The 14,610-nt window shown below is 35.4% G+C and overlaps 1 protein-coding gene across 3 annotated transcripts; it reads right to left on the bottom strand.

The window, feature by feature from the left end:
• Positions 1-623: 623 nt before the first annotated feature.
• Positions 624-14,219, bottom strand: LOC115981561 (golgin candidate 6-like). Of its 3 annotated transcripts, none has more exons than XM_031103781.1 (20): positions 10,601-10,718; positions 10,460-10,512; positions 10,000-10,052; positions 9,285-9,412; positions 9,147-9,199; positions 8,209-8,355; positions 7,746-7,819; positions 7,584-7,653; positions 7,208-7,261; positions 7,010-7,105; positions 6,116-6,166; positions 5,954-6,040; positions 5,731-5,844; positions 5,567-5,638; positions 5,051-5,236; positions 4,793-4,896; positions 4,583-4,631; positions 4,383-4,448; positions 1,889-2,656; positions 624-1,385 (listed from the first exon to the last, which is right to left on the bottom strand). In XM_031103781.1, exons 2-20 carry the CDS (start codon positions 10,481-10,483, stop codon positions 834-836), a joined length of 2,748 nt encoding a protein of 915 aa, XP_030959641.1. In that variant the 5' UTR covers positions 10,484-10,512; positions 10,601-10,718; the 3' UTR covers positions 624-833. The 3 variants fall into 3 exon arrangements, with proteins under 3 accessions (XP_030959641.1, XP_030959642.1, XP_030959643.1); XM_031103782.1 differs by having other exon boundaries at positions 722-1,385; positions 10,633-10,664; XM_031103783.1 differs by lacking the exons at positions 10,000-10,052; positions 10,460-10,512; positions 10,601-10,718 and adding exons at positions 13,727-13,779; positions 14,189-14,219 and having other exon boundaries at positions 834-1,385.
• Between the last annotated feature and the right edge of the window lie 391 nt (positions 14,220-14,610).

Here is a 14,610-nt window from a genome sequence, read left to right as displayed (position 1 = left end):
CCTTCTCAAGATTATGTGGCAAAATATTAAGAGGTGAGCCAAAAGTATTATCTCTCTAGCCACGTAAGTTAGGTGTAATGCGAATCCCCTTCATAATTAATCTTTATATCTTTATCCATTATGAATTTGCTGTCAGGCTTACACGATTTAAGATTTATTAAGAGTAAAATAATAATCACAAAAGACTGCAAGATATACGTTACTTTATTCTGTTCATTCCTGCTTTGCCCCATAATTTCTGGCTTCTTTTGTTTGTGTTGTAATTTGTTCATTTAAGGATTGTTGAGCAATCATAAGCCATGCGTTAGACATTAATTTGACTGAAAAAGCAGTTCCACTTATCCAAAATTTGAGGATTGTTGAGCTCATAGGTGGTGCTAATTAGATCAGAACTAGGGGAATTGATAATCGAACTGTAGTAATGTTTGTTTTAGGCCATATGAGGAGTGTATGAAATATGAATTGCTTGATCCAACCAAGACTCAATTTTTATGGTTGGATCCAATTAAATGATCAATCTAACCATATGCTGTCCATCCATAACCCGGAACCCGACAAAACTGCCCAACCAAGAAGGATCCGAACCGAAGACCGACTGATTGCGAAGTAATACATGCATATGATTGGCTAGTGAATAATAATTGGCTGATACTTTAAAACCAAACTTGGCACAAAGATCACATGATTAACATTAGTCTATGTTAATTTACACATAAAGATACTGGTTTTAGTGCGTGATTTAAGATTTGCCTTCGGCACAAGGAGGAATTACAATTAAACAGAAGGTAAAACAAAGCAAACCTAAGTGCAGAAGACAAAAAGGACCCATATATTCAGTCTTCCTCCTCTTCACCTTCTTCAGGCAGCCCAACATCATCTCCAATACCTTCAAGCAGTGTGTCAACATCCTCCCCTAACTCAAGCAACCTCGCGCTTAATTTTTCCACCCTGCTCTGTTCTTGGCCAAGGCACACAAGCAAATCATTCAGTTCTGCCTCACTGTCCTTCTGGGCTTCTTCCCTTGCTGCGGCCTTTATTGCCTCAACATCTGGAATTGTTGGGGGCCCTCCACTCTTCAAAGCTCTCAACTCCTTTTCTAGATATAAGTTGGCCTGTTCAAGACTGTTGTAAGCATCAGATAGGCTCTTCAGATCAGATTCCATCTTCCCAGCTAAATTTCTGTACATGGATGCCTCAGACTCGATCTTGGCCTTATCTGTCTTGAGAATCTCCAACCGTTGAGATGCTTCTTGAAGATCTCTTCGGAGTTTCTCTACCTGGACTCTATCCAGGCCCCCATTCACTCTCTGCTCAGGCTGGGAATTACTGCCTCCACCAGTTTTTGCAAGGTCCTCAGCCAAAAGTGAATTTCGGCTAAGAAGGTCCTAAAAGACAAGGGGAGGAAAGGGCAGGGGAAAAGAAAAGAGCAAAGTCAAATTTAGTCCTCACTGAAGTGCAGTTCTACAGAAATCTTCCAACAAGATGGCCTGTTAATCACCAATGCTTATGCCCATCAACAATGAGTTAATGGGCAACACGTCTGACCACAAATTTTAATATGACCAATGCTATAATATTATCGTTATAGAAAACTCTCCAAGGAGTAAGGACATGCCTCAGAATGACATATAAGGACGTTGGAATCATTATAGAATGACATAAGGATGTTGAAAATGCTGACACTAGTACAGCATAAGAATGATTTGACAACTATAACACCATTTGTAACCAGACAGCCATCTGACAAACTGAGAGGGTCACCTACAGCTGATCCATATTACTATCCTGATGGTACCCTCCCATTCATTATGTGATGCTTTTCCCATTCATTATGCTACACTTTTTGGAAGAATGATTAGAAAAGCATGAATTGTAAAAAGAACAATACCTGTATCTCAGAGCACTGCTTCTCCACAAATGTTTTCAGCCGCTTGATATACTCCCCATCACTTTCCCCACTTCTCTGTTCCAATTCTGCTGGCACCACTGACACCTTGCTCTTTGGGTGACTGTAGACCTCAACAATGCTTTCTCTGATATCTCCCTCCAATTTCTTGACAAGGTTCACAAATTGAACATCAAAGATTGCCGAGAGAATCGGATGATCCTCATCTTTCTGATCAGATGAATCATTCTCGTCAACATCTTCAATATCTGCCATGCTAGCAGCAGTAGATCTTGTCAATGCTTTACGAGGCTGGGCTGACTTTACAGGGGCAAAAAGGAAGCTTTTCTGCATCTCATCGAACTTCAAGAAGTATGATGTAAGCCCGAGTTTCTGGCTTATGGTATCAACCACTGTAAAAGCATCCTTTCCATTATCATTGGATTTGTTGTAAATTACACATTCTCCCAAGAGAACTGCTGCCAAACCCCTTGTGCACACTGTTGCAGAGGAATTTGACACCAACTCAAGCAGATATGTAAGGTGGGGACGGGAATCTAGGAAGCAATGCACTGCATTAGGGCAATCAGCTAGCCATGTGACCAGCAATTTCAAGATAATTGGTTGAACATACAGAGTTCCTGATGTGCTTGATTTTCCATCTTTATTTTTCATGGAAGAGGCAAGAGCCATGTATTTTACCATTCGGTGCATTAGTGGCTCACTAGCTCCTAGTGATGGCATGGGTGGCTCAAGTTCAATTCGAATAACCTGCACATACTCTAACAAAATCAGATATATGCAAAAGTCATTGTTTTCACTTTTTCCTTTTTCATTTTTTTAGGCTTCTCTTTTTCAATAGCTTAATTATGAGTTTCTTTCCATCTTGAGGCACATAATTACCTACCTCAAGACTTTACATCCCATCATGTAGAAACATTTCTTTGTAAACACTCAAGCTTTATAAGGCGGCCATCAAAGTGGCCAATGGTGTGAGATAAAAAAAAGTTCAACAGTAAGCCTAAGGTGCACACCCTCACAAAGAATGAATTTATGTATTTATTTTCACTAAGTTCTCAAAATCATATAACATATAGAGGATAGATAACGCCCACTATAACCATTTATACAACAAAAACAACAACAACAACAACAACAACAAGCCTTAATCCCAAAAATTTGGGGTTGGCTATGGATCCTCAACAAATTAGTTAGGATCGGCCACATGTATTATTTTCCTCCATTATATTCCTATCTAAATTCATATTATCTTTTACTTCTTTAATTAATGAGTCCTTTTTTATTTGTTCCATTAATGTTAATTTGGGTCTTCCTCTACCTTTTTTAATTCATGCCTAATTCCCTCAATTTGGATCAACTCAATCTTGCTTACCGGTGCATTAATCACCCTCCTTTGAACATGACCAAATCATCTCAAGCGACTCTCTCTCATCTTTTCATCAGTAGGAACTACCCCTATCTTTTTAAGTGGATTTCTTCATTTCAGATCCTATCATTCAGTTTATTTTCACTTATTCATATTAACATTCTCATTTCAGTTACACTCATTTTATGAATATGTTGCTTCTTAACAGCCCAACATTCAATACAACAATTAACCTATATTGCAATTTGTTCATTTAAAAAAAAAAAAAAATTCTCTTGTACTTGCTGTCCAGGTCTAACAACATAGTACAAAGAAGGTGTTTTGGGGCACAGCTCATTTAATGAGCGTGCTGTCTAAGTCAATGTAGTGTCCTATATTGAAATAGAACTTTTGAAACTGTTGTCGAGAGGAATCGAACCTGCAGCCCAAAACTTCAACATATTTTTTCACGCATTGCAACCACTGAGGCAGTTGCCTTGGTTCTAGAACCATTTATAATGCAATTAAAAGGGCAAACAACAATATGCTGGAGTAGATGAAAGACAAAACATAAAAAGAAAGAAAAGTAATTTCACAGCAATTAAGTATAAATTCCAAGGTTTTAAAACCGGAACGGTCAAAGAACTGAAATAGGTCCGGTTTCCAGTTTTTACAGGTTGAACCGCCAATTTTCCCGGTTTTTACTGGACTGGTTTCATGTCCGGTTCCAGTTGAACCATATGGTCCGGTTTTTAAAACCATAATAAATTCTAATGAATGTTCCTTATCATGTTTGTTAAGTCCAAAAAAGGAAAAAAGATACTCTATTAAACTTTTAAGAAATAAGCAATGTTAAGGTTAGAATCGGGAAATATGTATTTGACCAGGCTACGTAAAACATTGCCCACTGCAAAGGAATCAACCTCCCACACGAATGCAATCATTCTCCAGATAACTTTTAATTTGAAGATGGTAATTGTTTTTCCTTTTGTTAGGTAAAAGAAGCACTGAAAAAGCATATGTATTTATGCAAGCCACATACATGACAGGCATACAAATGATACATCAGTTGATCAGACTATTACTAAAAGCATGGGAAGACAACAATGAGAAGGAAATGCAGTTGCTTACCCTTTCTTTGCACTGGACATTATCCTTTAGTACATGAGAAAGAACACTAGCAGCTCTGCAACAAGTCTGTGTTTCAAAAAAAAATCCATTGGCGCACATGGAAAGATTGTAATCTATGTACGTAAAGATGATACAATCCAACAAATTCAGCTGGTACTACTGTTGTCTTTAGAACTTAAATTACCAAAGAACCACATTACCTCAAGATCACCATCATTTTCACTCAAGGTAAGACCATGCAATAGCATGCTGCAGGAGAAAAAGCTTATTCATCAGAAATAGCTTTTAGAAGAAGAAAAGAATGTGATGCGTTTTTTTTTAATTCATGTAACATAATTTAATATATGGACCAAGCTCAAAACAGATTAATCAGTAAAATGCAGTCCTTAATGCACAGAGAATAGACAAACCTTCCAAATGACATGTTCACATCCTCCTCAAAGGGAGCATGAGTCATTGAATACGGTTGAGGAATTAATGTGGATGCTAACATTGTTTGGCCATCAAAATTTTTCTGGTACAAGAGGCAGAGCAAACAAAAACAAGCAAAAATAAAAGGTCAAGAAGCAATGATGTATATGAGCAAAAGATTTAGATTATTAACTATGCATTGAACATGCTTAGGAACCAAAGAAAATGACAAAATAAAGCAGATACGTGTTATCAACCTCACAGAAGCTCTTAAAAACGTAATCAGCTGCAATAAACTCTTGCATACTAGACGTCCGCAAAAGGATTCGAAGAATAGAGTTCAAAGCAGGTTCCATTTGTGGCTCCTCTCCAAGAACTTTGGTTGCAAGGGTATCAAGATTCTTGGGTTGTCCAGAAATCAGATCACCGATGCATTGTAATGCCTGACAAAGTGAATAGGCAAAAAAGTAAAACAAATATACCTCGAACTCCCCCTTAATCTACCAATAACAAATGAATGTTACTGTATTTAAAAGGCGGGGAATTTTTTTTTTTTAAACATGGTGTATACATAGTACCAGAAATTTGAAATAGAATTCCTAAATGCTTATTTGTGTAATATCTAACCTTTTAACTCTCTCTCTCTCTCTCTCTCTCTCTCTCTCTCTCTCTCTGTGCAAATTATATGTGCACAAAAAGTGTGTGTGTGTGTGTCTGAGAGAGAGACAGAGAGACAAAAAGACAGTGAACAATGTCCAGAATAGTCATCTTACCGCACAACGGACAGCGACTGGTGCCCACTGGCTTTCGACACCCAACAAAAGAAGATGATCCAATACTTTTTTCTACAACCAATATACACATTACAGGATAAGATACCGCCAAGTTAATGATTCTAAAGGAAATAATTATAGCAGATATGAAGTTAGTAAGAAACCTGAACCAGTGTTGCTTTATTTGTCAGCTTATTTGCATCTTTTCCGGGATCAGCCTCTGTACCTCCCATCATTAACAAATTAATGGTTTCTAATGCACTGAGTAGATTAATTGTCTACTGGCATGGCGTTTGTTTCAAGGAAAAGAAGAAATACCAGTAAGGCTTCTGTGACAGAAAATTCAAAGATCTATGGTAAAATTTTATATACATTTGAGTATCTAACCTTTTGTTGGGTGAAATTGTAAGTACTTCCCCGTAGCTTCAGAATTGATATTACGGGGTCAAATCCCATAGTCTCTCTCAGTAGTATCTGAACCACACTTGGAAACATTAGGAGCAGGAGAGAATCTCATGCATAAAATATAACACAACAGAGGTTGCAGACCTGATTAGATGCATTAGTTCGGAGAAGATTGTTCAACAATTGGAGACAGTCCTGCACCATTACACGTATAATAGTTTTATAACCAAGATATTCACACAATTCTCAAATGCTTGTCAAGAAAAATAGAAATGAATAAATTGAGGAATAGCTAAACAGCCAGCGACCATAAGTTGTTCTCTGGTTCTGAGAAGAAAAAAAAGTACTGAAAATGGGACTCGGAATCAAGGCCCATGCACATAACTCTGTTTATTGTAACAAATTTTCTACAAAGAATATTCCCCCCCCCCCCACCCTATGTTAGATGTTTGTCTGGGCAAGTAGAACCATAAAGAGAAAATCATGATGATGGATCAACAAAGCCTTTTTATATGCTTTCTTGTCACTTACGATGTTCAACTAGTATGTATCAAATGAGCAACTTAACCCATACGGAAGAGGACAGCCAAAGGATAATATAAAGCATGTGGGTTTCAAACTCAAAAAACTGGTGAAACTACAAGAGTCCTTAATTTGAGCTACAAGTAAAATCATAACCATAAAGAACCAATAACAAAATAAAATATTCAGAAACAAAACCTGCAAATGGTGCAGAAGGTCAATGTAATTATAACATATAAACAGCTCATTTAGCTAGCAAATTAGTGATATGCAATAGAGGCACTTAAACTCTGTCATAACTCCATTACTGAAGCTGTCTTAGTAATCCATGACAACTACTCAATCGATTGATATAAACGAAAAAAGTACCACATTCAAAAGACCGTAAAGAAAAGAAGTTTTAAATTGTAGAAGCCCAAACAATAAGAAGCCATTTGCAAGACAAGTGATTTATCAGCAAACAAGCTAGAACCAGTTGGTTAAACTACCACGATAAATTGAGTAACAGTAAATCACCTGAACAACAACACCACCTTCTGAACCTCCTTCCTCTTTAATGATGCTGAAAATCTTCTCAAATGCACCTTCAAAGACCACAATTTTTTGAATCTCCTAAAATTCACAAAACTGTATTAATTAGTAGGGAAATCAAACACATTTTCAAGCACAGGTTCAGCAGAACCATCAGATAACAAAGTGGAAGGAAGATCTTACCTCAGCTTCACGGGTCAAATAAGTAAGCAACAATAAGGCCTCGTTTCGAATAACCTAAGAACCACAATTGTTTTCAATAAGAGTACAAGAAGATAATCAAACTGATAAATTACCAAGTGGTGATTTTAATCTAACCATTATTTTAACACAAACAATTAAAGATATGTTGTTCTCCTCATAAAGTATTACAAGAGCCAAAATTTCAACTAACAGACAGGAATTGTAAGCAGAAAAACTCTGGGAGATAATAAAAAAATTTGAATTTTCCTACCAAATAAGATCACTGCTAAAAGCTTATATTGTTGAAAAATATGCCTTTATAAAATAACATTGAGAAAAAGTAGCAAAAGCAAGATTCCATGAACACATTTTGTACCTCACGATCCATTAGCATATCCATCAGCCGAGTTATACCACGAGGAATGGTAAGAATGGCTTCCTGTAACCTGAAGACAAACTCAGCAAAAATTCTTCCTGCTACAACTTAAAAGAATCCACAAATTTGCACAAAAGCAAGAAGTAGTTGAGAAACTAATACCTATTTGGAGAATTTGTGAGGAGCGCTGTCAAAAGTTGAAGAGTATAATATCGTACATAGAAATCCTCCTCTGACTGCCAAAGCATCCAACCAAAATAACAATGAAAAAGGCCATGATGCTATGCATAAACCAAGCAAATATAGTAAACCAACCAAATACAATTAATGTGTGTGTCTGGTATTAATGTAAGAGAGGTGAAAATTTCTGTAAGGCTCTTAGAGCTCTTTTTAGCAGAAATGAAGAGTTTTTAACAACTTTAAGGTTAGAGATGAAATTTGAACAAATGAAAGCTCCTTAGAAATTGGTTACCAAACAGTTTAACAGCTTTATAGCACTTAGCATTATTGAGTTAAATTTTTTAATCTCAAATGCTCTACAGCTAGAACTCTACTTCCTACAGCAATACCAAACGCGCCCAATAACATATCCATGGTGATCAAAATTTAAGTTAGGAGCTCTCACCAACAAACTTAGAAGAAGAGAAATGCTGTCTGCTTCTCTGGAAAGCAAATCCGTGTTCATTAAAGCTGGTTGAACCTCATTCTTTGGCCCTTTTGCATGCTCAATAGGAGTCAAAGCACCTACAAGAGTTTCTAAAGCACCCCGAACCTGCACAAATGGAACGAATGAACTCATTGTCTTACTCAGTTCTTGGGCATAATAAAACTGAAGATTATTTCACATTGAATGAAATAATGGGAAAAGGTATACAAATAACAATCAATCTTGCAGGATAAGAATGTAAATTCTGAAGTAAAAATGGGTCATATTTGTCAGCCATGACCAAAAAAGGCTTGTGTCCCACTTAGTTAGTTTCCACCAATGGCCAAAAAAGATCTTCAGTAGAGAATCTTTATTTTGGTAAGTTGATTGTGGAGTCCTTCAAATTTTTTTTTTTTTTTTTTTTTTCTAAGTAAAAAAACTAAAAATAAAAAAATAATTCTGAGATAACAGTCAAGAATATTTTCTACAGATCCTCTGTCCAAGTTCAGAACCAAATCAGTGTGATTGGTCCATCTTGGTCATAAGCGTTATTTCAATAAAATATAGCATGCCAGAATTTGAACATTCAACTTGTTGGTAATGACTTAGCCTAAATACACGCAGAAGAATCTCCAAAAATAAAATATGGATCAAACCATGGATTTTACCAAACTGTTGAATTTAACCATTAAACCATAAAATATTTTAGGATATAAGACTGCTGATACTGAAGATCATGTCGAAATTGTTTTTAAGCTACCTAAGGGGGAAGATATATCAGAAAAATGTGGATAATTAAAAGCCACAGTTCAGTTCTCAATTTTTTTTTTCTCTTAATATGTACTTTTTTGAGTGATGGAATTGAAATTAAAGGAAAAACATGGGATAAAGATATATGGGGAAGAAAGATTTTCCACCATTTCAACATCATCACGTTCTTCCTTTAAGACTGCCAACATTACAGGGAAGCCTGCAAAAGTAAATAAAAAATATTATAAAACGCAATCATGGCACAAAAACTAATCCACTATATCATACAAGAGAGAAGCATTCACCCATTGCCCCAAATGCTAGCTGGGCACCACGACTTTCTGCCACAATAGCCTGAAGCTCGATCATGGCACTCCTCCGGTCCTCAGCTAGTTTACCGTTGCTTATACGGTCTAGCAAGCGCTCAACATAGCTATCAATACAAAGCACAGAGAAGATTGATTACAAGAGGCAAATACTTCTCCAGACAAATAAAACAGTGATACATGGCAATAAGAAATGAAGCAAAGAACGCTTTAGAATATTCAGGACATAAGAAATGTAGTTGCAAGAGATGCAAAAGGTGGCAACTAAATATCTTTGAGAAAACAATACAGTACAAAACAGGATACCAGCTGCACAAACCAGCTAAATGCATATTCCTCAAAAATCCTAACAGAACCAATGTATTTTTACATTAACCACCTATTCCAATGAGATGATACATTACTTTCAAATGCCTAACTTCTTCTGAGTTCAGACACATTACAGTATGATCTCTCTCCTAACTCCAATGAAGGACCGAAAACAACACAGGATAACAATTTTATTAAAAAATAAAATAAAATAACGTATAATACGAGAATGCAAAGTGTGTCTGAGTCATAAGTCATAAACCCTTATTTCTCAAAAACAAGTTCTTCTAGAATTAGTTATGACAGAAAAAGACTAAAGTCGTATCTGGGTCATTTTCAATTTCTTCAAATTTATAAATATCATGAACATAAAAGAGAACTTTACCTATCTTCATTTGAACCAGAATTCTCATTGCCAAAAACGAGCCCAACAACCCCCTGCACAATAATTTCAGGCTCAATTACATCCAAACATATTATAAAAGGCACAACCACAAAATCCATTCAATCATAAATTGGCTCAAAATCAAATGGCAACAACCCTCGCTAACAAAAAAAAAAAAAAAAAACCCATTCTGCCCATGACTTTTACATAATCAAATCATACCATTGGTAGAGGAAAAAAAAACTATTGTGCCCAACATTCATTATAAACCCATATACCGAAATTTTAGAGTTTGCAACTTTAATATATGCTATAGATGACCATATAAAAAGGGTTATTAAGGACACACCATACAATTAAAAGCCTAAAACATTAAAACGATTATAATCAATTCGTCACAAATGATAAAAATTTACAACTATTAGAACATGCATTAGAGAGAGACAGAGATAGAAGTGACCTTGTAGCCAGATACCAAATCCATGTTATTGGGTCACCAAATTGCGAGAAATCCTGAAACAAAAAAACCCAAAAGAATCAAGGAATTATTGGAGCTGGTTTGACTTTTGAAGAAAAAACACAAACACAAAAAGAGGCTCACAGTAACAGAAAGGAATTGACGAAAAAGCAAACCTAGAGAGAAGGGAAATGAGCATCTCCAGCAGATGCTCTAAATCTATTTTTTGGAAAGAAAAGCCCACTGTTCACCCCAAAGAGAGAGCTAGAGAAAGAGAGAGAGAGATTGCTGAAGAAATGATCTGTAATGAACTAGAAAAAGAAAAAAGAAAAGAAAAAGAAGAAACGTATGGACGAGTGTGAAGGGAAAAATAATATAAAATATAAGAAATGACTATAAAAAAATGCTACCACAATATTTTCACAATAAATTTTAAGTAATAGATTATTATTAGTTAATATTAGTGAGTAAAAAAATAATTTTAGCAGTGAGTTCAAATTAGAACTAGTAACAACTTTTTACATAAGATTTTGATGTGATTATTGTGAAAGTATTCGAAAAATGTTGTGGATATAATATTTTTTATTGGAAAAGTATAATGGTTGGGAATGAACATAGGAAGAATAAATGATGTTAAAAAAAAAGAATAAAGAATGAATAAAGAAATAATATTTAAATGAGATAGAAAATGAGATAAAAAATTTATTGAAAAGTGTATTTAAAAAAGTGGGTAGTTAAAAGGTAAAAGTCACAATTCATTCTCCAAACAGTACAAAAATTTAAAAAATCTACTGGAGATGCTAATTAGTACGCGAAGATTGTACTTTTGCTTATATTTGAGGATTATGAAAACGAGCGTAGTGATCTCAGTGTGACGGTAGAGTAGTTGATTTGAGTTTTTTCGCTTTCACGTTGTTTCGATACGATCACACAAAACCCCACAGTTTTTTTTTTTTTTCTTCAGGTTGTTGTTGTGTTGGACTATGAATATGATTATGAGGTCGCAAAAATTAACGTACAGTGTGGTAGTGAGTCACCGGTAACGGAGATATATTGGGCCTTCGAGCCCAATTGATTTTATGTGAATGAGCAATTTGGTAGGGTTGGAGTTGTTTGTATTGGACAACATTGGGCTTTGTGGTTTTGGAAGAGAAAACATGTCTTGTCGTGTGGAGTTTTTTAGAACCTTTTAAATATATTAAAACTTCAAAAACTATATAATTTGCTATGGTATTTTTTTTTTTAATGGTCTGTTTGGATAAAGGGGGAAAAGAGGGGAGTAAAGTAGAGTAAGCTAAAAACAAGCTAATTTTGTAGTAAATCTACTCTACTCTACTCCCCCTCAATCTAAACAGACCATAAGTCTTTTTGTTGTTGAAGTTTTTTAGAAATAGGATCTATTCTAAATCTAATTCCTCTATTAGTCTTATGAGTGTGACCATTATATCTTTGCCATTACGTTTTTGGTATTGCTTTTAAAACAAATATATGAAAAATTTGTTTCAAGTTTTGATTTATCTTATTTTTTAGAAAATAATTCTTAGGTAAGTCATCTAAAGTTATGTTTGGTACACTAAGGGTGCGTTTGGATACAGCTGAAAACTGAAAACTGAAACTGAAAACTGAAAAACACTGTAGCAAAATAATTTTTAAATGTGTAAATAGTACCGTGGGACCCATTTTTAATATTTTTTTCTGAATAAAGTGATTGTGGGTCCCATGAACAGTGCATAAACAGTGTATGAACAGTAAAATTGGTCTCCCGCACAGTACATGAACAGTACTTTTACTGTTCATTCGCTGGAAAAAAAAAAAAAAAAATCCTGAAACGCAAACGCGTTTGGGAAGCGCAAAACGCGCTTCCCAAATGCACTCTAAATTGGTAAGTCATCTAAGGGTATGTTTAGTACACTAAATTAGAATTACGACATGAATGGTAATCTTTATTATTGAAACTAAAAAGTGTTGTGTAAGGACATGATTTAGTGACGAACCTAAACAGTATTGGGTTCGTACGTAAAAGGCCCAGACAATATGATTTGTAGAGCGTGGGTGTAAAGAACTAGGTTAACTGTGGTATCTCCCTCCAAGATTTACCCTCAAGCCCGTTGAAGGTTTTTGAGTTGGTTAAATGAACGTCTTTCTTTAGTGACTAGTACAACTCTCTCTCTCTTCCTTCTTACTTTCTTCTCTCTCGTTCTCTCCGTTTTTTCCTTCTTCTTTCTCTTTTTTTTGTCGATCCCCTTTTTCATGTTCTTCCTTTAGTTTATATATCTCCCTTTGCGCTCCATCCTCGCCGCACACGTGTAGGTTGGGTTCGGAGGATTTCTTTCTGTCTCGTCTGGCACCTCTTGGAACTTCCTTTGGGCAGCTGTAAGGCTGCTTCCCCACTGTTCAGGTATCACCTCCACATTAATGCGGCCAAAGAGTTGGTTGAGAGGTCATTAATGCGGAGGTAGCTGTAGCTTCAGATATTTGTTTGCCTTGTCTCTTTCATCTTTAGTCGGCTACTCTATCCTTTGAGATGACTGAATTTTGAGATTTGATCGCAACGAGACCACGTCCTGATCGTCCTCGGACGCGATCGTCCTCGGACGCGTTCTGCCGAGGACTATGGTGTCCTCGGACGGGTATATGGCCTCCGATGGGCCACTGGCCCAACAATCCTGAACCCATTCTGAATCCTATGGGCCCATCAATCGAACGATCCCCACATGTTGTAATAGAATAATTAAACCTATTCATAAGCTTGGTTATGAGATGTAACATTATAATAAAAATTATGATATATTTTAGGAAATATTTGACTCATATAATTATATTTCCTAAAAAATAATATTTTTTAAATTTGAGGGAGAGAATAGTTATTTGAGAAGTGATACAACCATAACATTTTCACAACAAATCATAGGTGATTAGTTGTTATTAGTTCAAATTTGAACCTACCACTAAGATCACTTTTTTGCCCTAACAATAACAACCAGTGACAACTTACTACTTAGGATTTGTTGTGAAAATATTGTGAAAGTAGCATTTCTCATAGTGAGAAGTGCTACGTCGGCAACATTTTTCACAATAAATTATAAGTAGTTAGTTGTTATTAGTTCAAATTTGAACCAACCGCTGAGATTACTTTTTTTCCCCAATTTTGATGATTTTTTTTATTGCCATAATTATTATGTGCATATGGACTAAAGACTAAAGTCATATCTAGGTCATTATCAATTTCTTCAAATTTATAAATACCATGAACATAAAAGAGAACTTTACCTATCTTCATTTGAACTAGAATTCTCATTGCCAAAAACGAGCCCAACAACCCCCTGCACAATAATTTCAAGCTCAATTACATCCAAACATAATATAAAAGGCACAACCACAAAATCCATTCAATCATAAATTGGCTCAAAATCAAATGGCAATAGCCCTCACTAACAAAAAAAAAAAAAAAAAAAAACTCATTCTGCCCATGACTTTTACATAATCAAATCATACCATTGGTAGAGGAAAAAAAACTATTGTACCCAACATTTATTATAAACCCATATACCGAAATCTTAGAGTTTGCAACTTTAATATATGCTATAGATGACCATATAAAAAGGGTTATGAAGGTCACACCATACAATTAAAAGCCTAAAACATTAAAATGATTATAATCAATTAGTCACAAATGATAAAAATTTACAACTATTAGAACATGCATTAGAGAGAGACAGAGATAGAAGTGACCTTGTAGCCAGATACCAAATCCATGTTATTGGGTCACAAATTTGACATTGTAAAACTTTAAGGGTTATGCAAATTACATTAGATTTTCAACAAAACTATGGTAAAGGTTTTGCATTTGTTAAATGGGCAAGAGAATAAATCAATTATATTAGCCAAAGTCAACTTGATAAGATAGATGCCTAATACCCCTAGACAAGTCAAAATGGCTCTAGGGCTAAGACAAAAAACAAGACAAGTGATAAATAACCCTAAGCAATATGAATATAGGCCTATGGCCCCCAAAATAATATAAAAGTATGCTCAAAACCTAGATAGAATAAAGATAGACCTAAGACTTAGATGAAGAGAAGATGGATATAAGGTCTCTAGACAAAATAAGAATGGGCCTAAGACCCAAATAAATGACATGACGAAGTTAAAGC

The sequence above is a fragment of the Quercus lobata genome, chromosome 3 (genome assembly GCF_001633185.2).
Source record: "Quercus lobata isolate SW786 chromosome 3, ValleyOak3.0 Primary Assembly, whole genome shotgun sequence".
In the NCBI taxonomy this organism is placed as follows: domain Eukaryota; kingdom Viridiplantae; phylum Streptophyta; class Magnoliopsida; order Fagales; family Fagaceae; genus Quercus; species Quercus lobata.
Note: the sequence above shows the minus strand (reverse complement) of the source record. Positions and strands in the feature narration are given on the sequence as shown.